Source organism: Ceratotherium simum, chromosome 10 (genome assembly GCF_057802395.1).
Source record: "Ceratotherium simum simum isolate JZ-2026a chromosome 10, ASM5780239v1, whole genome shotgun sequence".
Lineage (NCBI taxonomy): Eukaryota > Metazoa > Chordata > Mammalia > Perissodactyla > Rhinocerotidae > Ceratotherium > Ceratotherium simum.
Window position 1 is genome coordinate 70,463,495 of NC_141909.1, and position 27,663 is coordinate 70,491,157.

General features: G+C 35.8%; 1 protein-coding gene across 3 annotated transcripts; it reads right to left on the bottom strand.

Annotated features, from left to right (window-relative positions):
* Positions 1-11,039: 11,039 nt before the first annotated feature.
* On the bottom strand, positions 11,040-27,292 carry RFC3 (replication factor C subunit 3). Of its 3 annotated transcripts, none has more exons than XM_004435317.3 (9): positions 27,114-27,292; positions 24,508-24,645; positions 21,515-21,582; positions 19,601-19,698; positions 16,841-17,022; positions 15,636-15,772; positions 15,448-15,546; positions 11,556-11,625; positions 11,040-11,328 (listed from the first exon to the last, which is right to left on the bottom strand). In XM_004435317.3, the coding sequence occupies exons 1-9, from the start codon at positions 27,198-27,200 to the stop codon at positions 11,137-11,139; spliced, it is 1,071 nt and encodes a 356-aa protein (XP_004435374.1). In that variant the 5' UTR covers positions 27,201-27,292; the 3' UTR covers positions 11,040-11,136. The 3 variants fall into 3 exon arrangements, with proteins under 3 accessions (XP_004435374.1, XP_087292329.1, XP_087292330.1); XM_087436203.1 differs by lacking the exon at positions 27,114-27,292 and adding an exon at positions 26,237-26,611; XM_087436204.1 differs by lacking the exons at positions 24,508-24,645; positions 27,114-27,292 and adding an exon at positions 23,715-23,759.
* Between the last annotated feature and the right edge of the window lie 371 nt (positions 27,293-27,663).

Here is a 27,663-nt window from a genome sequence, read left to right on the forward strand (position 1 = left end):
CAGCAACTAGAAGGATGTGCAACTGTGACATACACCTATCTACCAGGGCTTTGGGGAGAAAAAGGAGGAGGACTGGCAATAGATGTTAGCTCAGGGCCGGTCTTCCTCAGCAAAAAGAGGAGGATTGGCATGGATGTTAGCTCAGGGCTGATCTTCATCACACACAAAAAAAAACAGAGATAAAGAAGGTCATTATATAATCACAAAGGGGTCAATGAACATATAACAATCATAAAAATATATGCACCCAACATCAGAGCACTTAAATATATAAGCAAATACTAAGACAGCTGAAGAGAGAACTAGACAACAATGCAATAATTTCAGGGGATTTCAATACCACACTTTCAACAATGGATAGATCATCCAGACAGAAAATCAACAAGGAAACATTGGGCTTGAACCATACTTGAGACCAAATAGACCTAACAGATATACAGAAATTCCATCCAACAGCAGCATAATACACATTCTTCTCAACTGCATATGGAATATTCTCTAGGATAGATCATATGATAGGTAACAAAGTTTTAGCAAATTTAAGAAGACTGAAATCACACCAAGTATCTATTCTAAGTACAAGAGTATGAAACTAGAAATCAATAACAGAAGGAAGGCTGGAAAATTCACAAATATATGGAAGGTAAACAACACACTCCTGAATAAGCAATGGGTCAAAGAAGAAATCAAAAATTATCTTGAAACAAATGAAAATGGAAACAGGCCATACCAAAACCAATGCAATGTTGCAAAAGCAGTTCTAAAAAGAAAATTTACAGTGATAAATACATAAAGAAAAAAAAAATTTCTCAGATAACTTTTATACCTCAAGACACTAGAAAAAGAAGAATAAACTAAACCCAAAGTTAGCAGAAGGAGGGAAATAAAGATCAGAGCAGAAATAAGTAAAATAGACCCAGAAAAAAAAAATAGAAAAGATCAATGAAACTAAGAGCTAGTTTTTTGACAAAATAAAATTGATTAACTTTTAGTGAAATTAACAAAGTGAAAAGGGGGAGGACAGATAAAACCATAAATGAAGGAGGGGACATTACAACTGATACCACAAAAATGCAAAGGAACACATGAGCTACTATGCACAATTATATGCTACCAAATTGGGTTACTTAGAATAAATGGATAAATTCCTAGAAATATAAAACTTACCAACACTAAATCATAAAAAAATATAAAATCTAAATAGACCAATAACAAGTAAGGAGATTGAATTTGTAATCAAAAAACTCCCATCAAGGAAAAGTCCAGGACCAGACGGTTTCACTGGTGAATTCCACAAAACATTTAAAGAATTAGTAACAATAATTTTCTCAAACTCTTCCAAAAAATTGAAGCGGAGGAAGAATTCCCAAACTCATTTTACGAGACCAGCATTTCCCTGATACCAAAACCAGACAAGGACACTACAAGAAAACTACAGATCAACATGCCAGATAAATACAGCTGCAAAAATTCTCAACAAAATATTAGCAAACCAAATTCAACAGAACATTAAAGGGATCATATAACATGATCAGTGAGATTTATCACTGGGATGCAAGGATGGTTCAGCATGTGCAAATCAGTAAATGTGATATACCACATTAACAAAATGAAGGATAAAAATCATAAAGTCATCTCAGGAGATGCAAAGAAAGCATCTAACAAAATTCAACATCCATTCAAAATAAAAACTCTCAACAAACTAGGTATAGAGGGAACATATCTCAACATAATAACGGCCATATATGACACACCCATAGGAACATCATACTCAGCAGTGAAAGGTTAAAAGCTTTACTCTAAGATTAGGAACAAGACGAGGGTGTCCACTCTCACTACTCCTATTTAACATAGTACTGGAAGTCCTTGCCAGAGTAATCAGGCAAGAAAAATAAACGAAATGCATCCAAATCAAAAAGGAAGAAGTAAAACTGTCACTATTTGCAGATGACAAGATATTATATATAGATAATCCTAAAGACTCCACCAAAAAACTGTTAGAATAAACAAATTCAGTAAGTTGCAAGATACAAAATCAATATACAAAAATCTACTGTGTTTCTATATATTAATAACAAACCATCAGAGAAATATAGAAAACAATCTCATTTACAATTGCATCAAAAAGAGTAAAATACCAAGGAATAAATTTAAGCAAGGAGGTGAGAGACCTATACACTGAAAACTATAAGACAATGATCAAAGAAACTGAAGAAGATAAAAATAAATGGAAAGATACTCCACGCTCATGGACTGGAAGAATTAATATTGTTAAAACGTCCATACTGCCCAAAGCAATCTATAGATTCAATACAATCCTATCAAAGTTCCAATGGCATTTTTCATAGAAATAGAACAAACAATTGTAAAATTTGTATAGAAGCACCAAACACCACAAACAGCCAAAGCAATACTGAGAAAGAAGAATACAGCTGGAGACATCACACTTCCTGATTACAACATAACTACAGTAATCAAAACAGTATGGTACTGACATAAAAACAGACACATAGACCAACAGAACAGCACTGACAACACAGAAATAAACCCTCATATTTAGTGTATATACAGTCACAGTATTTGACAAGGGAGCTAAGTATACTCAATGGGAAAAGGATAGTCTCTTCAATAAATAGTGTTGGGAAAACTGGATAACCCCCATGAAGAAGAATGAAATTAGACCCCTATCTTACTCACAGAAATTAACTCGAAATGGATTAAAGACTTAAACATGAGACTTGAAACTGTAAAACTCCTGAAAACACATGGAAAAAGCTCTTTGACATTAGTCTTGGCAAGGATTTTTTGGATATGACACCAAAAGCACCAATAACAAAAATTTATAAGTGGGACTACATTAAACTAAAAAGCTTCTGTACACCAAAAAAAAAAAAAAAATCAACGAAATGAAAAGGAGGCAACCTATGGAATGGGAGAAAATATTTGCAAATCATATATCTCATATGGAGTTAATATCCAACATATATAAAGAACGCATACAACTCAGTAGCAAAAAAAAACACCTATATGATTAAAAACTGGGCAGAGGAACTGAATATATACTTTTCCAAAAGAAATACAAATGGCCAATATTTACATGAAAAGGTACTCAACAACACTAATCATCAGAAAAATGCAAATAAAACCACAATGAGATATCAACTCACACCTGTTAGAAGGGCTACTATCAAGAAAACAAGTCCTGGGGAAGATGTGGAAAAAAGGGAACACTTGTGCACTGCTGGTGGGCATGTAAATTGGTACAGCCACTACAGAAAACAGTATGGAGGTTACTCAAATAATTAAAAATAGAACTTCCATATAATCCAATAATCCTACCTCTGGGTATTTATCCAAAGGAAATGAAAACAGGGTATCAAAGAGATATCTGCACTTTCATGTTCATTGCAGCATTAACAACAGCAAAGATATGGAAACCACCTAAGCGTCCATCTAAGGATGAATGGATAAAGACGTAGTGTGTGTGTGACAGAATATTATTTAGCCATGAGAAAGAAGGAAATACTGCCATTTGTGACAACATAGGTGGACCTCGATGGCATTATGCTAAGTGAAATAAGTAAGACAGAGAAAGAAACATACGTATGACGTCACTTATATGTGGAATCTAAAAAAGCCAAACTCATAGAAACAGATAGTAGAACGGTGGTTATCAGGGGCTGGGGAGTGGGGAAATGAGGATATGTTGGTCAGAGACTACAAACTTCGCGTTTTAAGACAAATAAGTTCTGGGCATCTAATGTACAGCACGGTGATTATAATAATACTGTATTATATACTTGAAGTTGTTTAGAGAGTAGATCTTAAATATTCTCAGCACAAAAATGAAATGGTAATGGGGCCAGCCTGGTGGCATAGCGGTTAAGTTCACACGTTCCGCTTTGGCGGCCCGGGGTTCGCCGATTCGGATCCTGGGCGCGGACCCACTCACTGCTCATCAAGCCATGCTGAGGCGATGTCCCACACAGAAGAGCTACAACTCTACAACTATGATACACAACTATGTACTGGGGCTTCGGGGAAAAAAAATAAAAAGAGGAAGATTGGCAACAGATGTTATGCAGGGCCAATCTTCCTCAAAAAAAAAAAATGAAATGGTAATTATGTGATGCGATAGAGCTAATGCTATGGTGGTAATCACTTTGCAATACATAAGTATATATCAACAGGCTGTACATGTTAAACTTACACAATGTTATATATCAATTATATCTCAATCAAGCTGGGGGAAAAAACCCATAAATCATAGATTTTTAAAGAACTGTGCAAGATAGTGATTCATACCCAGGAATCAGTGCTTTTACTTAAAATCCTAACTTCAAGACTCTCACTACCAGTTATAAAACAGTAACTGATAATGGTCTTGCCCTCCCTTTGTAAACACCTAGAAAACTATATATATATGCAAAATACATAAAGCAACTCTGTAACAGACATTGGACAGCAGGGAGTGCAAGGCTGTAATGCATGAGAAAAAAGAAACAAAAATCAGCCCTAATTCTGCCTAGAGGCACTTTGCAGCCTGCAGGCTGGGAAGGGCAAACCTAGGCAGACAACTGTGAAAACAGTAAGTTGAGGAGAAAAGAGCAGAATTCAGAGAGGCTGAGATGGCTGAATATGCATGGCAGAAATCTGGAAACAGGTGAGTTACATACAAAAAGTGCACCAGAAATCTGCATAAGAGTTGCCTTGCATCTTTGGGTGATTAGTAAGCTGCATATGTATTGAGTATAACTCCACAAGAAATTTTAAAAAAAGAATTAAAAAAAAAATTCAGGCAAAGAATTAAAAACAAAAACTAGTGGGAAAAGATCTGCTGGAAATTGTAAGCTGAACAATTACCAGAGCTCACAAAGAGCTGGAAGACACTGAGTTCCGGTGACCCAAGATGGAGACACCTCAATGATCTTCAAGGCACTCAGATCTTGAAAGACACCAGAAAGATCACACCTCCCTTGTAAAGCTCAAATAGGCATAAAGACTACTCTAGGCCCATCCTAAAAAAGATTAAAAACAAGCATGAAAAGGATCAAGCTGTCAATCAAATAACTACTTGCCAAAGTTCAACACTGTTTAAAGAAAGGCAACAGAATTCACACACTCAAAAATGTAACATTACAATGTAATATTCAAAACAGCCAGGATCCAATAAAAATTAATGCACATACAAAAAGGCAGGAAATGTGACCCACAATCAGGAAAAATATCAGTCAACAGAAACAGATCTAGAAATGACAGATATGATGGAATTAGCAAAGACTTCAAAAGGGCTAATATAAATATATTCAAAAAATATAAAGGAAATTATGAACAAAATGAGAGGAAAAATGTAAAAATGAAACAAATGAAACTTCCACTGCTGCATATTTCAATATTTAAAATGAAAATTTCACTGGATGGTCTTAAAAGCAGATTAGACTGTGCACAAGATTAGTGAACTTGAAGGCAACAGAAACTATTCAAACTGAAGAACAGTGAGAAAAAGCCTGGAAAGAAAAAGATAGAGATTCTGTCTTATAGGACACCATCAAGAAGTCAGAGACATATCTAGAGTCTCAGAGGGGTCAGAAAAATATTTGAAGAAAATGGCTAAATTTTTCCAAATTTGACAAGATACATAAACCACAAATCTAAGAAGCAAATCAAATACAAAGTAGTATAAAGCAGGATAAACACAAGAAAAATCGCACTAAGACACATCTTAATCAAAGTGCCAGAAACTGATCATAAAGAGGAGTTGTAAATATTAAAAGTCGCCACATAAAGTAAAACAAAACAGTGAGAGAAAAAAAAAAGAGACCCACATAGGGAAAAAGATTAGAATGCAGATCTCTCTTCAAAAACAACACAAACCAAAGACAAAACAATATTAAGATAGAGAAAGAAATAAAAATCGTCCAAGTACAATTGTATACTCATTAAAAAATGTTTTTCAAAAAAGAATGCAAAATAAGACATTTTAGGCCAAAAAAAAAAAAAAAAACTTGAAAGAATTCACCAGCAGACCTGCCCTACAAGAAAAGCTAAAGAAACTTTTTCAAAAGGAAAATATCAGATTGAAATCTGAATCTATAAAAAGCAATGAAGAAATGAATCACCAGAGGGCTACTTCTACTAATCAAAACAGGAGGATTGGGTGATTTCCCTCTGCAGAAAAGCATAAAGTGGCCAAAATTGTCAAAAAACAACCAACCAGGATGTTGAAAATTGATCAAAATCAGACAAATTGAAAAATGTTTATTGTTGAAAAACTATTTAGTTTTGGATAAAAATGGCAGCAATTCTATGGCTTTCTATACCTGGTACTATTATCACACATCTGTCACTTCGTCAGTAAAAACTCTAGCTTTATAAGTTCAAGGCTGGTTGCAGCCAGAGTAGTGGACTGAATTCATGGTGGGGAAGAAAGAAAACCCATAGCTTTGCTGGATAGAAATGGCAGACTTGGTTCAAAAAGGATGGGGAAAAATCTACAGCTCTACCAGCCCAAGCTTGCAAGTCTAGTTCATGGCCATTGAGAGATCAATCAGATATTGAACTGAGAGATCCTGGAAATGAAAGAGCCATGGAGTCACTAAGATAAGCTCTGGACTGACACATACATAACTGACTGCTAAACTGGAAAAGTGAAAACCAAGCGATACTGAGAATGGGTTGCAATCTTGAATGTGTTCCTCAATCCACATATCGTTCAGCAGACTTAAAGTCTCAACTTAAAGATGTCTGAGCTCACACTCTGCCCAAATCATTGGTTGACCACTAAACTTTGCAGAGAGAAAGATGAAGCCAGGCTAAAATAAAAATAACTGAGCAGAAAAATCAGTGACTGCACAATGCAAGGAAGACAAATTACACAGTTTAACTCTAGTTTAACTCTAGGTAAGCTATAATATATAATGATTATAATATAATGAAACAAAAAACATCAAAAAAGTCAGAAAAACAAGAGAATCCAAAATTACTAAAATATATTATCTAAAATTAAACTTTTCAGCCACAAATTACCAAATTGGGGGGGGTGGGTGGGGAGGAAACCAGAGAAGTATAATGATACACAGGAAAAAAAAGTAGTCAACAGAAACTGACTCTGAGTGGAACCAGATGATGGATTTAGCAAAGACTTCACAGCAACTATTACAAATATGTTCAAAGAATTAAAGGAAAACATGCTAACAAGGAGACAACAAATAGGGAATTGCAATAGAAAAACTGAAACTATATAAAAGAAACATTAAAATGAAAAAATAGACGAGACACCAGATATGAAATGGAATCAGTGAACTTGAAGATCAATAAAATTATCCAATCCAAGTAACACAGAGAAAAAAGACTGAAGAAAAATGAACAGAGCTTCAGAGACCTGTGGGACACAAGCATTCCAGCATATGAGTAATGGAAGTCTCAAAGGAGATGAGAAAAAGCTCAGAAAAAATATTTGAATAAATAACAGCCAAAAACTCCCAAAATTGATACTATAATACCTATGCTACTCATAACAATCTGGTCCAAGAAACTAAACAAAGCCTAAGTAGGATAAACACAAAAAGAACTACAACTAGACACATCATAGTCACGTTGCTAAAAGCCAAAGAATAGAGGAAAATACTGAAAATATCAAGAAGAAAGTGATGCATCATGTAAAAGGGAACAAGTATAAGGTTACTGGCCAATTTCTCACTAGAAATAACAAAACCAGAAGGCAACAGGATGAAATATTCAAAGTGCTGGTGGAAAAAAATTAAAATAAATTTAAAAAATCAACCAAGAATTCTAAAAATGAAGACAAAACACATATATTCCAGATAAACAAAACTGAGAGAATTCATTACTAGCAGACCTTAGCTACAAGAAATATATCTACCATGCAAACTCTAAATAATCAAAAGAAAGCTGGAGCGGCTATATTAATATCAGATAAAGTAGATTTAGAGCAAGGATTATTATCAGAAATAGAGAGTGACACTTCATAACAATAAAGAGTTCAATTCATTGGCAAGACATAACAATCCTAAATATGTATGCACCTAATGAGCTTCAAAACGTATGAAAACCCAAAAGAACGGAATTAGACAAGTCCAACTACGGTTGGAGATTTCAACATTCCTTAGTAAACAACAGAAAATTAACAAGGACAGAGAAGACTTAACAATAAATCTGGAGGGCCAGCCCAGTGGCGTAGCAGTTAAGTACGCGTGCTCTGCTGCAGCGGCCTGGGGTTCGGATCCCAGGCACGCACCGACGCACCGTTTGTTAAGCCATGCTGTCTCGGTGTCCCATATAAAGTAGAGGAAGATAAGCATGGATGTTAGCCCAGGGCCAGTCTTCCTCAGCAAAAAAGAGGAGGACTGGTGACAGATGTTAGCTCAGGGCTGATCTTCCTCACCAAAAAAAAAAAAAAAATCTGGAAAATCTCAATTATTTGGAAATTAAACACCACACTTCCAAGTAATCTTTTGGTCAAAGAAAAAAAATTACAAATGAAATTAGAGAACAGCCTGAACTAAACGGAAAACACAAGATATCAAAATGTGCAGGAGGAAGCTAGATGAGTATTCAGGATGAAATTTATAATATTAAATATTAGAAAACAATGGTCTAAAATAATGATCTAAATGTCCACATTAAGACTATGGAAAAATAAGAGCAAACTAAATCAAAAGTAGAAGGATGGGCTTAATAAAGATAAAAGAGATAATTAATAACATATAGAACAGACAACAAAATAGAAAATCAATGAAACCAATTTTATAGAAACAACTAGAACTCTCATATATTGCTGGTAGAAATGTAAAATAACTTCGAGAAACCGTTTGGCAACTTCTTAAAAGTTAAACTTAAACCTATCTTATGTCTAGTCATTCCATTCCTATGTATTCACTCAAGATAAATGAAAACATGTCCACAAAAAGACAAACAGAACTATTCAGAGTGACTTTATTCATAATAAAAAAAACCTGGAAACCCAAAGATCCATCAACAAGTGAATGGATTTTAAAAGTGTATACAAACATATACTGATCAATAAAAATTAAAGAAGTTAGTGAAATATGCAACTATATAAATAAATCTCAATTATAATTTTGAGAGAATGAAGCCTTAACCAAAAGACCATACCATATTTGACTCTATTTAAATTCTTGAACAGGCAAAACTAACTTATAATGACAGAAAGCAGATCAGCAGTCACTGGGGTCAGGGTAGGGATGGACTGACTGCAAATGGATATGTAAGGAACTTTTTAGGGTGACGGAATCTGTATCTTGATTGGGATGGTGGTTGCACTGAATACCTTTGTCAAAAATCAAACTGTAGACCTAAAATGGGTATGTCTTCTTGTACAAATTTATACTTCATTTCTCTAAATCTGTTTATAGAACAGAGATAATACCTACCTCATACAGTTGTAAGGTTACAATGAAATAATACTTACAAAGACTACTATATGCTATGCAATGCCTAGCATATAGTAAGCATTTCATTCTCCATCAGTTATCCACCTGAACACTTCCTGTTTATAAACAGCTCCCAAGCTTCCCCCAACATTACAAGATAGCTGCTGTTAAAGGGTTCTTCTTCACAGGGAACTAAAATTTCTCTCTAACCTTTATCCACTGATCCTAAGTCTACACTCTCTAGAGCAGTGGTTCTCAAACTCAAGTGTGCATCAGAATCACCTAGAGGGGTGGTACAACACAAAAACTGCTGAGGCCCATGCCCATAGTTTCTGATTCAGTAGGTATACAATGAGACCTGAGTTGGCATTTTTGAGTTCCCCAGGTGATGCTGGTGCTGGCCCAAGGATTCCACTCTGAGAAGCACTGCTCGAGAAAAACACAAATTATAGTTCTATTCATACTTCCACTGCATCATTTTGAACATTAAAAGACAGTTACCATATTTTTCCTTTTCTTTTTTCCAAATCAAAATAGTCTTAACTCTCCCAAACCTCACCTTCCCAGTATTTTTGTAAGAATGTCAATATCCCTCCTAACGTGTAGCCCCCAGGACTGAGACTTCCAGTTGGAGCCTGACTAGTACTCCCCGACTACCCCCAAAAAGACAACCATCATCTCTCTTGACCTAAACAGTTTCCCATATGCCTAAAACTATGTTGCGTGGGTGGATGTGTGGGTGTGCGTGTTCAGCTGTGTCTATCAACTAAACATTTCCTGATTGTTTATCACAAACTGCTGGAACAGCAGGTCTCCCCAATATCTCTATACAGGTAACGTAACTTATTTAAACTTAAAACCTTCTTTTATTTCACTTTGTTGGTTTAGCTTTGTTTGAGTCCCGCTTCCACTGCCCAAAATTACAGAAACTGTTCAGAGCCTGTCACAGAAATTTGTCAAGCAAACTTTGTTCCATGAACCAAATTTCTGAATAAAAAATGTACCAAAGGACAGAACCAATGACACAACAGTGCACTTGTTCAAAGAGTAATTCCTATAGTAATATACCTTTGCTCCAAAACTACATGATGTGTATTCACCAGGAATCTCAGGCAGTTAATGAAAACATGCTTTTTTCTTAGTAGCCAACCTAATACCAAATCTGTCACTAAAATAAAAGTTGGATTTCTGCAGTCTCAATAGAAATGGTACCTGCAATTTTCTCCATACCCATACTATTATGTTTCAAAATTAATTCCTATTATTTCCTGCAAAAATATAATTCTTGGTTGAGGGAAAACATGATTAAGGATAATGACTTGCCAAGCAAAGACTTCTTTATGTACCTGTGGCCAAAAATGGTCATCTGGAGGATAGAAAATAATCTTTGTTTATGTGTAAATTTCTCCAGCAGGTGAGAGACTGGATGGAAAATAGGACGATCAACATTGCATACTTGGATAACAATTTTTTTAAGTAAACTAAAATCATGTTCCTGGACTTTAAAATTTCTAGTTGTGTCCTTTCAATATATTTCAAAAGAATAGGACCAATTATTTAACTTAGAGGATAATGACTAATGGTTCACACAGAAATTATTACCAAAAAAACACAAATAAGACATGATTAAGTAAAGTTAGTTTATTTTACCTGCAGCTTTTCCAATATAAACTGAATGTAAATGCTGATACTGAGAAGTATTAGGAAGAATTACTGATCGATGTCAGAACATCATGCCTTCCAATCCATCCTCCATGAACTTCTTATAAAGTGCCATAAATTTGGCCACAAATGCTTCCAAGTGATAAATGGCTTTGCTACCCAGCTGTAGACGATGTTCATAGTAAGCTGCCATCTGGGCCACTTCCCCTTTCAGTTGTCCATCACAATTATGTAGAAGTTCTGAAAGAAGGCCCTGAAGAAAGATAACTAGTAATTTAAAAAGTAATCATTTAAAAAAAAAATTAGCTGAACAAGCTTTTATTTCTCTCATTCAAAAAAGAAGTAAAAATTAATTAATTAATTAATGGGCTGGATAGAAAGAGGTCACAACGTATCTTAGCACTGCAAAAGCCCTGTGATCACATACCCAAAGTCCAAATTTTATGGTTATAAACAGTTCAAGATCTGAAATCAGGTTACCTTCATTATTATTTCAGGAGGAATACAATGAGTTAGAAGCTCGTATAGTCTGCCACGAACTTCAAGGAGCCTATATAAAACAAAATAATGTATATTTTGTGATAAAAATAAGAGGTAATTTTTCCAAGTACCTAGCATGCTACCTTACTTTATGAATTAGATGATCCAATACAGACATTTTCTTAAATGGTTTATCACACTCAGGACACACATATAGAAGCTTTTCCTAATTTCAGTTCATTTTTCTAAAAGAATATTTTCAGAACTGTTTTAAAGTCAGACAACATTTATATTCAGGGTTCTTAGTTATATCAAAATATCATGAAAGTACCAGATAAAAATTAAGACTTCATGAATAGTGAGGGTTGAGCTTATTTACACTATGAATTTTAACATACTTTAATGACATATCAAGTAATATGCTTATTTTTTCTCCAGATAGATGATAGCTAGGACATCTAGAAAACTGTCATGAAAAGATTTAACAATCACTAGTCAACTACACAAGTGAGAAAAAAGATATAAGCATGATATATAATATAAAGCTACTGCCTCGACTTCAAAGTAAAAAACCAATAAGGCAGGGAAACAAAGCTGTCTTGTCACAGAAGAGGCAGTACAAGAGATTATAGGTAGATACAGAACCAGGCTGCCTAAGTGAATATGAACATGCCAACCTCTGTGAGCCCTTAATTTAGGGCCTTCTCATAACATTTTCAGGAGGGAAAAGGGTGAAGGAGGGAAATATACTTATGACATTTTAAAACAGCAAGAATAAAAGTGACAAAATTATAAATACACATAAAACAATTATTATCTTTATCTCTCTATATATACTTACCTACTCCAAAAGGGAAAATACTGTTCAGAATCTTTACTAAAATAATATCACAGATGTTTCATATTTTAGATCAATCAGGGAAGTTATTTATCAAAGATTTCTTAAACAGAGAAGTTCAGACCCCTTTGCTGGGACTCCAGGAGTATGAAGCTGTGCCACAATAAAACTAAATAAGGTGAAAAAAAGAACTAGCATTTTTTGAACACCTGCCATGTGCAAGACACTGTAACAAATAATTTAACTCAGTCCTCATACCAGCTGTGAGGGAGCATTATCTCCATTTTTTAGATGAAAAAACTAAGGCTCAGATGGTTTAAGTAACCTGACAAAGCTGACCACAGTAGAGGCATGATTTAGGCACAGATCTGTCTCACTCCAAAGCCCATACCCTTCCAATGTCTGCCAAAGCACTTACTTAACCCCATACTCTGTATGAGGTTCACTGCAGTACACTATTCATCACAACACCACTCGCTTTTACTGAAAAGACTTGAAGTTCAGAGAGGTTAAGCCTCCATCAAAACTCGTGTAGTTGAAACAGAATTTTAATTCAAGTCTGACTCCAAAGCCCTTGTTCCCTCTCCGACATGGTAGTCTATCTCAAAAATAAAACCTGATTATTAAAGCATAAAAAAACAGACATAAATGACAGACTGTAGAAAATTATTTTAATAAGTATGCATATAGCTTATTTCTGAAAAGTTAATTCAGGATATATTTGCCTATACAACTGACCTGTAACTACTCTGCATCTCATGCATGTTCACATGCATATCATCTCAGTCTGAGTTCATTTCAAATATGACTTAGTTTCTAAAAAATGAATACATTCTACATTTACTATGTCTGAGTCATTATTTCTTGGGAGTTGCAAAAGATAAAGAGTACAAATTCTTCCGTCAGAGAAACATGGTATTCTAGAACTGTCTCTGGCTCTTTCTAACTGAATGTCCCTAAAAACATGACTACCTCCCAAAATATCAGTTTTCTTATCCACAAAATAAATATGGTAATAATACTTTCCTCACACGACTGTTATGTGAATTAAATGAGATATAGCTTAGGAGCCAACATAATAATTGTTCACTAAATCTTACTTGCTATTCAATTTAGAAAATTATGACTTTTCTAAGAAAGATCAAATAAGAATCAAGACTATAAATATTACAGCAAGACTAAGGGGTCAAAAATCAGAAGCAGTCATTTAGTACTATGTGGACCAATGATTAGAACAACACCAGCCCTCTTAGTATTTCTGGACAGCCCCAAGCCTTTCTGAAAAGGAGAGAAATTTCTTTTTACGCAGCACAATGGAATCAATTCCCAAAAAACTGATAGTCTAAACAGGAAGTGGCATCTCTTCTTGAAGAAGTTCATTTATGAGCTGCCAAAACCTGGAAAATTGGAGGAAAGCGTAGTGGCAGCTAGAAGAATTAAGCAAAGCAATAATCAACTCAAGTCTTAAAAATAAATCTAATAACTGTCAAATACTGCAACATCTGTACCTAAACCTCTTAAAAGTAGCAAAGTTCTACTACTACCATTAATTTTTCTTCTTTAAAATTAGAACAAAAACAAGAAAGTCATCTTCAGTGTGGAAATACCTCATGAAAGTAAAAGGCTCCTAAGACACTCTGTTTGAATTTTATCTCTGTAAGGCTGAGACTTCTTCACTGCTTATAAACATTTTACATAATGGAATGCACACTTTTTCCTGAAGTCAAGGTTCCTTTTCTGAAGAGACTACTTAAAATGTTTGGCACTTTTTGAAAACTATTAATGTCTTCAACTAAAATAACTGAATTATAGGAATTCAAAGCAAACTCTGATGAAATATTAAGTACCCATTATGTATGACTATCCACCTCCACTAATTTATATGGTAGGCAAAGAGAACATTTTATAATTTCCTTTGAAGAATCTCTTATAAAAATAAACATTCTGCAGATGTATTACCCAAAAGGAGAAATACAGCATATTCACCTCAAGATTATTTTCATATAAACCAGAGAAGCTTACATTTTAGTAGTTGCACTCAGGCTAGTCTGTTTCCTAAAACAATCAACAACCTTCTCTAAAGTCCAGATAGTTTCTCAATTCCGACAGGCAATAAGAGTAGGAGACTGTGTTTCAGCAAGCCGAAGGAACCTTCAGGCTTCCCAAAGGTAGTGGGCCTTAAGACTGTCACTCTTAATTTGGAGAAGAACAGATTGCCCTTCTTAATCAAAATTATCATAAATCAAACAAGTAGTGGTTGAAGTATTTTCAGTATGGTCCTCTACTGAATAGACCCACAGAAGTAAATGGAAACAACTGTGCAGCAAAGGCACCACAAAACACTTCCTAAATACTCATGGCATATACACAATATTATTCTTAACAAAGCCTATCATCATACTTGAGCACAGGGTTTTCTAGTTCTATCACACAATCTCTTTTGTTCTTCATAACAAAGATACAAGTATTCTTGGCAGGGTAATGATAGTATCTTCATTATACAAATGAAGAATCTGAAGCTCTAGGATGAAGTTATTTGCTCAAGTCATCTGAGATTCTGAAAGGAAAACAAAAACTTGCAAGATTTGTTTTAATTTATGTATAAGTTCTGCATTTGTCAATAGCTTAAAAAAAGCCATGATACCACAAACCAACTATTCTGATTTTATTTATTCATTTTTTTTCCCCTCAAAGCCCCAGTAGACAGTTGTATGTCATAGGTTCACATCCTTCTAGTTGCCGTACGTGGGACTCGGCCCCGGGTTGGACGGAGAAGTGGCGCCCTGGGGCGTGCCCGGGATCCGAACCCTGGCCGCCAGCATCAGAGCACGCGCACTTAACCGCTAAGCCACGGAGCCGGCCCTAAACCAACTATTCTGAACCACTAAATTTCTAAAATTAAATCCTACCTTTTCTTCAAAAGTTTAGTATTTAAATTTAAGATTTAATTATAACTTTAAATTGCATGGTGTTAGTATAAAACAGCTAACCTAAAACTCAGAATATCTGTACCATCTCGATCAAACTTTTAAGGTTATCTTTTATACTGGTTACCTTTGTGGAGTCTGCTGACTGACAATAGCATTGGCAGTCTCCCTCAGATACACCTCCCAATCTGTTTCAGGGACTTCTTGATCTGCAGTAAAAGGATATCTACATGACAAAAAGAGAACACAATAAATTAAATGAAGTGTGCTGATGTCCCAAAATGTTTCCTGTCGTAATTGACCCCTTTCACTCACTGTTGCACTCTGCAGGCTTCACACATAAGTAGGGCTTTTCTGAGATTTCTGCAAGACTTCTCTGCAAGTCTATGAGCCAGCTGTGAAGGAAGATTCAAACCTTCCTTCTTGCACACAGTGGATAACACGTGGCAAATCTACAAATAAAATAATTAACAAAAAGGGACAATCCATCAAACAGCATATTGAGACAATTTCTGTTGATACTATCTTTATAGACTCCTTTTTTTGTCACTATCTTACCCTAACCCATATGCTCCTTTAGCAGGAAGCCAGAGGTCCAGCCTAGCTGTCAGGAAGAGGCAGCAGCTGGCCCTGCAACTGGAGGAAGACCTGATCCCAGCTCCCAGCCTGCCAGCCTCCTTGAGGCAACAGGGAGGAGGAGACACAGGGTCCCACAGTTGGTGGCAATGGCACTGCTCACAGGGTTGCCAAGTAGAGCTGCACAGGCTGAATTCTGCAGGACTCAGGGGGCGTTATTTGCATGTACTAAGACACGAACAGTGCCCACAGGAGTGGTGGAACCTGGTGGTCCCCCCTGCTTTATAGACTGTTTCAACTGTATTACTCCCCAAATTCTTACAAGCGAAACTTAGAATACAGGTATTCACTCCTCTGCAACTAACACCATGTCACAATATTATCCCTACTTTGCATAAAATTGCCCCAAATCTATTAACAGCAGGAAAGCTGCTTATTGTGAGAAATTAGGATTTTTACTGATAGCCATTAAGAATAATGAAGAAAAAAATTATGTATTATGTTGTTTCAGACTAACTTTGGTCCCTTAACTAGGGACTAGGTATTCCCAAATCATCTTACAAAATCTATTTCCTCCATACTCAAGTCTTCTCCAAAGCCAATTAAATCTGGTTGAGGTAGAAAACACTAAATAACTAGCCCTTAACTAGTTTAGTAAAATTCATAATACCTACTCATTTAAGGTAAGAGATGATTTAAAGAGAACACTTTCTATACATTGGTATCTGGTATTTACTACCATATATACATATATATATATATATATGTATATATACATTTGTTTATGCATCTACTGATGGTTAGCATCCAGGCCATAGCTGTTCCTGAATTACTAATACAATTCACTATATTTTTACAAAAAAAAAAAAAACCACGATAGGATGCACACACAGTACTCACAGATGCTGAACTGCATTTTTTCTGAAAAGTTTAACATGACTTACATCTTCAATGCTGGGAGCAGGCACACGAACTGCCAGGCACCTACTACGAATAGGTGGTATCACTTTAGATGTAGAATTGCAACACAAGATCAATCTGCAGGTGGACATATACTTTTCCATGGTTCTACGCAAGGCATGTTGAGCATCTTTGGTGAGTTTGTCAACCTCTGTCAATAATACCACTGAGTCAAGGAGAAACAAAACAAATGTTAACTTGAGTATCTATCTCTTTCTCTTCCTCCTCATTATTCAGAGTGAAATCCTAAATAATAAGCCTGATATACTACTCTTCCCTTTGTCAAGGACATACAAAAGTTAGAGGTGTGGTGAGAATACTTATTTTATTTTTAAAAGTTCTATAATCAAACAAGCCTGAGAAACACTAGGCTAAATGAAGTTAAAGAGGTTATTACTATGTTGTAGAATTTATTGCAGCCTTTTTTACATTTATATACACTAAAAATCACCATTTAGAAAGAGGCAGAGACAGTTCCAGACAATCACCAAGACAAGGACATACTGTGCTGCATTTTCCCCAAATATTTTATCTTAGGAGCACATTTCTGTGGAACATCTTAAACGTTAGCATTCTAAGGAATATACTTTGGAAAGCACTGGCGCAAGAGATGTAGCCAACAAGACAAAAAGACATCTAGTCACTTGTATAGTAAGATTCCACCTGGCAATAGTCAAGGACTGGCCTTAAAGTGTTTCAGGAATAATATGTAGGTAGGGACTAAAGCCAACTGTTGTATTTTTCATTATATTAAATTATTTCTAGAAGATGGCAGTGGTAGCAGTGTAGCATTTGGATGTCTCCCAAAAAACAGCCAGAACAACTAAAGATTCTAAGACCCAAGACTCATGGACAACATTTACATCAAAACTAGGTGACAAACTTTACCTAAGACCCTCAAATATTAGCAAATGAGAACAAGCAACTATGGGAGGAACTGGTTGGAATCCACTAGGTTTTTGACAGCCTTTAGAACAGGAGAATCCCAAATCACCCACAAGAGAACACGCTGGAAAGCATCATGCGCCAATTTGAAAACAGTATCCCTAAGGCTCAATTCATGGGTGAGAGCAAATGAACTTTGATGCAATAACGTTTGACAGAGCAGTAAACTGAAAATAACAAAACGAAGCCCCCTTCCGAGACACTGCTCCACACTGAGGAGAAATTCTGGAAATAGAATCTAAATTGAACAGAATAAGAAAAATAAAGACAAGGAGATTAATCCAAAAATCTGATAAAGAGCACACCGAACAAAAAGTACTACAGACCAACTGATACAAAAATAAATCAGTGGTAGGCAACCTATTTTAAAAATTAACACTTCATGACCAAGTGAAGTTTACTCCAGAAATGGAAAGCAATTTCACTAGAAGATCCAGTAATATAATATGGTATTAATAGAACTAAGAAGAAAAATCATAAAACCACATTCATGGATGCAGAAGAAGGATTTGAAAAAATTTACATGTTCATGTTAGAAACATTCAATAAAATAGGAATTGATAAATATTTTCTTATCATGATCAGATATACCTCAGGCCAAAATCCAGCCATTAACTAAATGTGGAAACCCTGAGGTTCTCCTTCCAGAGTCATAACAAGGATGTCCACTATCTATCTCTGCTACTATTAAACATTATATTGGAGGTGCTAGCAAACAGTTAGATAAGAGAAAGTATACAAAGCCATACAAATTGGAGAGGAAGAGGAAAAATTATCTCTATTGACAGATGATATGAATGTATATCTGAAAAACCAAAAGAAACAACGGAAAGGCTATTACAAACAATAAGAGAATTTAACAACATAGTAGGATATAAATTAAGGTATAAACATCAATAGCTGTCATATATGTAAACAAAAAAGAATAAATAAGACTCCATTTATAGTGGCAAAAAATAAATAAGTAAATGTAAATTTATTTTGAAATACAGAGAATCAAGTGGAAAGATAAGAAATAGGCTAGAATATGCACAGGCAATTCACAAACAGTAAAATGAGCAATGATCAAAAGAAAAATTATCACATTCACTAAAGAAAAAATACAAACAATTTTCTCCAACTGACAAAGATTAAAAATAATTATCCGGTGTTGATAAATGTTGGGGAGAAATGGGCACTCCCAAACACTGCTGGTGGTAGTATAAATCTATACTCTCTTTCAGATGAAGAATTTGGCAAACTATATCAAAAATGTTAAATGCTGGCATATTTATCATCACAAAATCTTCAGTTAAAATGTAGGCATATATAAATAATACTAGAAGGTACTGAGAAAAAAGTTAACAGTAACTGTCTCTGGATGGTGGGATTATAGTTGATTTTAATTTTCTTTTTGTTTATTTAAATATTTGATAATGAATGTATAACTTTGGTCCAAAGAACAGTTATCTTTAAGTCCTAAGAACAGTTATCTTTAAATAATGCAATTTCTTATTTTTAATTAAGCGTTTTCATTACTCATCTAGTTCTAAAATAACATATGGGTGGCACAAATAGTCCTCTTTGCACCAAAATTCAATTCCATTAGACTATAAACTCCCATGAGCACAGAGTTCATGCCTCTTTTATTCATTTTTATATCCAAAAAAAAAGGTAGCATAATGCTTGGCATAGAAAAACAGGTTAATAAATATTTGCTAAATGGATGGAATTTACATTTCCCACTACATTTTCTCTTATACCCACTGCTTACAATTTAAGTGTCTGCCTCACAAAAAAAAAATCTTTTTATCACATACCTTTAAAATCTCTTTGAGAATTTGTTTCAAGTTGCTGTGATTGTGCTACTGTTTTCAACATCTCCTGAATTACTACCCGGTCACTATTTCCAGCATCACTTTACAAAAGAAAAATGATGGTAAATATACACGTAAATATTTAGAAAGTATTATGCCTTTATTCTTAATCTGTTATTATTAGAAAAATGTTACAGATCTTAAGTGGTTAAAATTTTAATCAAAATTAGTAACACCTAATTACATTCACAAACCTTTAAAAGTGAAGTATTTTAGGGTCATTTAAATACTAACAATATTCCAGTACTCAATTACAATGTGATTAATATCACTGAAAACACTAAACATGTTCTTATATTAAGTTTACAGTTACTTAAAAAGAGTAATAACTAATAATTAACAGTTTATCAAATACTTTGACACTTCTGTACCCACTATAGTTAATAACTAGTTACAGCTAATTTCTTAATATAAGAATATATTATATTATATTCTCAAAATATAAAAATAACTCTTTGAAACAAATGTAATCTCTATTCCTCTTCCCCATCACGAAAATAGCAAAGGTCTGAGAGAGAAACAAGCCTAGTCAAGTCTGCTCCCAACACTAGCACGGAGCTGATTCAGGGTCTAAGCAAGAGGATGGGATAAGCAAATGGTGTCTAAGATACAAAGTCAGATCTCTGTAAGCTGTTGACTTCTTATAGGCATTACCTGTCATTTATGCCCACATCATTGCTTTACCACTTAAGTCATGCACCTCACAGACCAACATAAATCACCTGGTTAATTCAGGCTGAATGTCAAACACCTGAAAAACAATCAGCTTAATCTTTAATTGGCTATTCTTGCTACAGAGGAACTCACAATGAGAAAAAGAGGGCAAAGCAATCAGCTTTAGTTTATTTTCCCAAACAGCCATTAAGTCTTTCTCAATTCACTACTATCAGATCAACATACCTGGAGTGTTCCTTTCCTAGTCAAGAATCCAAAACATTTCCCTTTTATCTATGGAATTAACACTCTCTCTACTTTTATGATCAGACCTTTTCCCACCAACCTTATTTCTCTTAATTTTCTTTGACATATCTAGGGAAAATAATGATACCTGTCTGTTATGAAAACTAAATATAATAATCCACGTAAAGCTTTTCACACAGTGCCTGCTACTGAATACACATTAGCTTACAATTCTATTCCTCCTGCTCCATTCAGTCTTGAAATGGATATTCTCGTCTCTATGCCATTGCCCATAAAGCTGCCTTTGCCTGAAGATATGCTTGATTCTGTTCTTCAAAAACATTTCCCATAGAACCCTGAAGGTTTAGCCAACTTTGCCCCCAACACAATCATTTCTACACCATTTAGTGTAAGCATTACTTAAATGCTGTGGCATGAGTTTTCAACGTGCCTCCCAACAAGATCCTAATCTTACTATCTCATGATAGATAATATAGACATTGGTTGGTGGACTATTATAATACCCTCTAATCAAGAAACAAAGGAAATGGCAAAGAAAGATCTGATAATCCAAATTCACTTTCTGAAATATTCACTCCAGACTTTACAAACTTTTTAAACACACTTTGCTCAGCAGTTCTGAGTCAATATAATTTAACAAAAAATTACTGACTATGCAACATACTTTGCATAAAACATTGAACTCTGCAGAGCAAGAAAACTTAATTAAAATTATTTGACTCAGGGATCTCAGAGAGAAGTGAAAGTGGTTCTGGGGAGAAGGGAAAGAAGGTTCTAGGCTCCCTATTCACACAGGGCAGCTTCATTTTTATCTGTTTTATATACTGTGTTTCCATACATGATTTTATTTCAAGAAAGGGTTCTGCTCTTTAAAAAAAAAAAAAGTCTGAACACCACTATTCTAAAAATGCTTATTTCTATATAATTGCAACTTACCTGGGATTAACTTCAAGGTGGTAATTGCTTGCAATAGTGCTAATTTCAATTTTCTTTTTAGATGGAGTCTGTGGACAAAGAAAACATTTTTTTAACATTTATTTATTGGCTATTTCTCCTCTTTTCTGTATTTCATTGTTTTTTAATTATATAAACAATTTATACTTACTAAAAAAAAAACTTTCGATACACCACTAATGTTTTAACTTCATTAATCCCATTCTTTTCTTAATGTGCAGATAAATGTTTTTATATAAATCGGGTCATATCACACATTATGTTTTTATTGTGATTACTTTTCTCCTTTACCTCCAGAAATCTCCGAACCATCCCCAGTTATCAGCAGATTATCACTGTAAACAATCTGTGTATGTCCTGTCAGTCTTTTCCATGATAACACACAAAAATAAACACACACAAATATATTTCCATATGTTTATATGGAGTTTCTTGTAAAAAATAAAGAGGAATCATATATATTTCTCTGTGTTTTGCTTTTCCTACTTAACAATACATCTAGGCAATCCCTCTCAGACAACTGGTATAGGGTGTTATAGCTGTTTATCAACCTATAACATGGATGTCCCAAAGCCAGTCATACAGATGGGCATTTTGCTTCTTGCTTTTTGCCATGTCAATTCTACAATTAACATCCTTGTACACACATCTCATGCACTGCTTTCATTTCTATGTAATAGATTCTCAATAAATGATTTGCTGAAGATAGTACGTTTTCTAAACTTTTATATGTATGTGTGTGTATATGTATAACCAGCCTGCTTTCCAAAAAAACCTAACAACTCACTTTTCCACTGGCAATGAATACTCTTCGCCAATGTTCCCCACCTGTAGTAGGTTTTATCATGCCTTCAATTTTTGCCAATTTTATGAGTATATAATACACTCACACTGCTTCTCCTCGAGTATCACAAAAGTTAAACATCTTTGCATATGTTTATTAGCCATTTATATTTCTCTCCTGTGATTTTTTATTCAATTTTCTACCAGGCTGTCTTTCCATTGTCATTTTGTAAAATCTTTCATCTAACACACTCCTTTCAAATATTTTTTGACAATCTCATTTTTCTATTGATTTTATGTGTTATCTTCTGTCATACAAACTTTTAAAATTCAATATACCCAAGTATATATTTTTTCTTCCACAGCTTCCATGTTTTCTATTAAAAGGTATTCTTGACCCACAGGTGTTCATATAGTCTAAGAAATTTTATTTTAAGAAATTTAGTGTTTCATTTTAACATGTAAGTCTTTAATTCATCTGCAATTTATCTTTATAAATTATGTGTTAAGAGATTCAACTTTATTTTCTTCTGGGTAGATAACCAGTTATGCTAGCACGTTTTGGTGACTCATCCTTTTCCTACCGATTTGAAATAGATCCTTTGTCATATTTCTGGGCTCTCTATTCAGTTCCACTGATCTAATTCTTTATTCCCGTGCCAATACAATATTGTTTTGATTACACTAGCCATACAATATGACTTAATATCTGGTAACACAAGTCCCACTTCACAAAATCTTTTCCAAAATTACTTTAGCTAGTCTCAGAAACGTATTCTTCCATATGTACTTTAAGATCATTTCATATAATTAAAAAGTTGGGGGCTGGCCTGGTGGCGTAGTGGTTAAGTTCATGCACTCTACTTTGGTGGCATGGAGTTGACAGGTTTGGACCCCAGGTGCGGACCTACACACCACTGATCAAGCCATGCTGTGGCAGTGTCCCACATACAACAAATAGAGGAAGATTGGCACAGATGTTAGCTCAGGGCCAATCTTCCTCAGCAAAAGAGAGGATTGGCAACAGATGTTAGCTCAGGGCCAATCTTCCTCACCAAAAAAAATTTTTTTTAAAAAGTTGGATTTTAATTGGGATTTCATTGAAATTTATACTGTAACTTGGGGAGAACAGATATTTTTAAATATTAAGCCTCCCATCTAAGAACATGCTGCATCCTTCCAGTTGATCAGCTCTTGTTTTTTGTTCTTTTATAAGATATTACAGTTTTCTTCCCACAGATCCCACATCTTTCTTCTTAAATTTGTCCCTGCACCTTTTATAGGAATTTCCACCAGGATGTACCACCAACACCTCAGATTCAATGTGTCTAAATACAAGCTAATCCACATTAACCTAAAATCCATTTATTCTCCTAAAGATTCTAACAGCACTACCTACCATCCAGTCACTCAGCATGCCATTTTTTTCAGTGCCTAATATGTATAAGACACTACACCAGGGGCTGTGAAGAATATGAAAATGAATATGACATGTTCCTTACAAAATTTTCAAACAATCTTATCAAATAGAAGATGTATAAACAACTATAATCAAGGCAAAATAAAGTACTCTAAAAAGTATAAACTATAGGCTGTAGAAGGAAAAATTAATTCTAACAGGGTTGGGCAGCACTTCTGAGATGACATATTTCAGCTAGATCTCAAACATCATCTCTAAGGAAAGAGTATGAAAATGCATTGCATGGTATGAGGCTGGAAAGCTCAGCCAGGGCAAGATCATGGGAACTCGGAACATCCCAGAGGTTCAAACCTTCTTTCCCAGTGAGTGAGTTGCCCAATCTTTACCAAGGTGCCTGATGCCACATTTAAAATTTTTCTCATTCACTTTCCATACCCCCTATTGTTCTCAGAACAACGAACTTTAGAAACTTGAGTTCTAGCTCCAGCCAAGCCACTGATTTACTAGGTAATCTGAAATAAATCCCACCACCTACATTTTACCCAAAATCTCCTGTTGCTCATATTTCCTCTCTAACACAACTGACTTTGGTCTAGTTTTAATATTTAGGTCTATAAATCAGTAGCTCTCAATCCTGTTCACCAGAATTACCTATGAAATTCTTACTTAAATCATACATTGGGCAGCAATGGTAAGGGGTGTGTGGCATATATAATGAGGATTGAAAATGCCTGCCATAAATATTCGCAGGGCCTCAAAGTGAAATGCTTACTGTGATGGTCTGATGTTCAATTCTCAATTTTTCCACTCCAACACCATAAAGTTCACGTAAAATACACATAATTCTTGTCTTTTTTCCAGCACCTGACGGTCCATACACTAACAGATGAGGAAAGTCACCACACTGCACCTGGAAAATAAAGAACGAGGCATTTTCCCTAGTCAAACAAGTGTTCTAGGTAGAATTAAACTACTTTTTAAGTATCAAATATTTTGTGTGTCTACCTATGAACTTCAAACATATATGTGTATGTGCATATATATACAGAGAGACAGATTTTTCTTTAATTAGCTCTGAAATGTTGATTATTCTCCTGGCATAAATTTTATATAACTTATATACCTAGTATAGTACATGCAGGACACAACACTATGTGCTAGAAAGCAAGAACTCCCAAACCTGGCTAACTGTCAGAAAAGCCTAGAGAACTTTTTAAAATAAAAAGACTGACTGATTACTGGTCACCATCCATGAGATTATGACGCAGTAACTGAGATCGATGTCTGTCTTAGTTTGAGCTTCTACAAACAGTCCTTATGATAAAAAACAAATGAGTGCATCTCATTTATTTAGGAGGTAAACGAAAACTTTGTAATGGAGCAGAAAAGTAAAACAAGGAAAGCAAAGCAGCCAACAAGAGTATGTTATGAACTTAAATACCACTCTGGGCATCTGGGGCTTGATCCTGCGGGGACACTCAAAGTCAGTAAAAAAAATACCCTATGGAATTAACCCACCCAAGGGGTGGTAAAGCTGGAGTATGATATGCTCTCATCAATCCATTGGGGATAGGGGGAAAGAGAAGGCATTAATTTCCAGGCATTTCAAGTCTGCTTAGGGGTGTCAGCAAGAGAAAGCCTTCAGGAAGCGCAGATGCAGGGAGTTGGAAGTCAGTCTGTGTGCACTTACGAGTTAAGAGCAAGGGGATGGGGTAGGGCACTGACAGCGCTGCCTTGCAGTACAAGCTTCCCAGGTGACTGTGACCATTGGTCAGGTTTGGGAATCAGTGCATTGAAGGCTATGAGGATGACGAGAACACAGACCTTACCTTCAGGTGCATAAAATCTTGTGGTGCCACAGTTTTGTAAATAACCATTACAGAAAAAAAGAATGAGCGTCTTAAAAGAAGTGCTTATTACAGTGAATTTCAATACTTTCTAAACTCATCTATCTCTGGCACTGAAAAAAAGAGTCTCCAGGAAAGGACTATTCACCTAATACAGTACATGGAAAATAGTAGGTGCTCCACGAATACTTACTGCCTTCGTTTTTAAAACTTCAATCTCCCCAAAAATAAAAGGTATGCTTTAAATGTCTCATAGTTTTATTAAGTTGTAAATTCAACACTAAACAGGTGAACATTTTTGAAAAGCAAATCTATTAACACATAAGACCAGTATATTAAATTTTCATCCAAAATATTTATTCCAAATTCTGTACAACAAAAAAATGGGCATAGAAAGTAAAATAAAATGTATCCTATGACTAAGAAAGGTGAAGTCAAAGCTATTGTAGGAAAATGCAATTTGTCTATAAATGAAGTATACAGCTGTAATAGACATATTTTAAATTAGTATAGGTGGAATACCAATAATTAATGAAGAAAACTAGAAAAAAAACCTTCAATCTCACAACACTATCAACTTTTCTATCGCCTTTCATACATAAGGATAGAAGAATAGATATTTTTCATTTTTAAATAATACTTAGCAAATAGTACCTGTAAATCTGAAAAAGGTGGGTGTGGGAAGACCAGAGTGCTGAGCAAAAATACTTCCATCAGCATATGGTACTTTTAGGCCCTTAAAAGGAGCGGATAAACAGCTTCCCAAGACACTAAATTTTTCTCCTCCAGACCCTTCTTACCTCTCCATTCCCTACAAGATTCAGTTTGCTTTTCACAAAACATTGCCATTAGACACTTTTATCAACTACGACAAAAAAAACAGGCATCAAGACGGGGAAAAGAAAAAAAATCTTCCATAAGGAATTAAACTCAGGGACAACCTAACACAACCTGTTTTAGAATTAGAAACGACTTTAGGAATTAATAAATCCGATACCTTCCTTTTTGTAAATGAGGGCAATGACACCAAGAATTTTAAGTAAGCCTGTTAAGTCAGTCAGACGATGTCACTTCCCTACTCAAAACCCTCCGACGGCCTGTCATCTCACCAAGGATCTACTGGATCCGCACTCCCCCCCCCCACACGCTCCCCCATTTCCTATTACTCTGCCCGCCGGCGCGCTACTATCTAGCTCCACTGGGCTTCTGGAGGCTCCTAGAATAGGCTGTGCACACTCCTGCCTCGGTTATTTTGCACTTGCCCTTCCCCCTTCCCGGCCCACTCTTCCCTCGCCTTTTGTATTGAGGGCTTTCTCACTGCCTTCACGTCCCGGCTCAGACGACAATTCTCAGTGAGACTTTTCTCGTTTACAAGCAAAACCCGCACGCCCACATTCTCTCCCCGTTCCCCGTTTTTCTTTTCTCCAGCATCTATCACGTTCTGAGGGGGGAGGGCGACGCACCGCTCCTCACGGGCCCGAAGCCCCCGCGCAGGGGACCTCCCCTTTGCCCGCCCGTTCCGCTGACTCACCAGGTTGCGCAGCTGGGCCGCCTGCTCCTTGTGATAGTCCAGCCGCCCCAAGGAGCAGGGCCGGTATTTATCCACCCAGAGGCTCATGTCGGCTCGAGTTCCCGGGGCTCCACACTTGAAAGTCCCGCGCGCGCGCGCGCGCTCTCCACCCGAACGCGGAGACGACTTTTCCCGCGAGCTCCAAATCTCGTGACGTCACTACCGGCCGCGGTCGCGTAAAGGACTACAGGACGGAAAGACTACGGAAGCGTAGCGCGGACAGATTTAGCCGCGGCGTCGGTAACGCCCAGTCTTAATGGTCATTGTTTTATTTGATCATTTTCTTTCTGTTCTCACCCCGTGATACTCCAGGAATTATTAAGCAAAATTGGAAATTTGGCCCTGATTGTCTAGGCGTCAAATCTGTGTACCTCAGAGAAGCCACTCTCGTCGATTCATTCCGTTCGTTCATTCATTCATCCAATCAGCCTTTCGTTCTACAGAAACCTGCGAAATATTTACTGTGTGGAGCCTGTTCCTGGCACTAGAATATATCCGGCTTGGGGCTTTT

What these genes read in the sequence shown, in the direction of transcription:
- RFC3 (XM_004435317.3), bottom strand. Translation starts at nt 27,200, where the DNA reads ATGAGCCTCTGGGTGGATAAATACCGGCCCTGCTCCTTGGGGCGGCTG. An exon ending in TTGAACATCAGACCATCACA is followed by an intron (nt 21,583 to 24,507) that starts GTAAGCATTTCA and finishes CTTTGTCCACAG; the next exon opens with ACTCCATCTAAAAAGAAAAT. An exon ending in AGTCAGCAGACTCCACAAAG is followed by an intron (nt 11,626 to 15,447) that starts GTAACCAGTATA and finishes TGTTTTATATAG; the next exon opens with GCTCCTTGAAGTTCGTGGCA.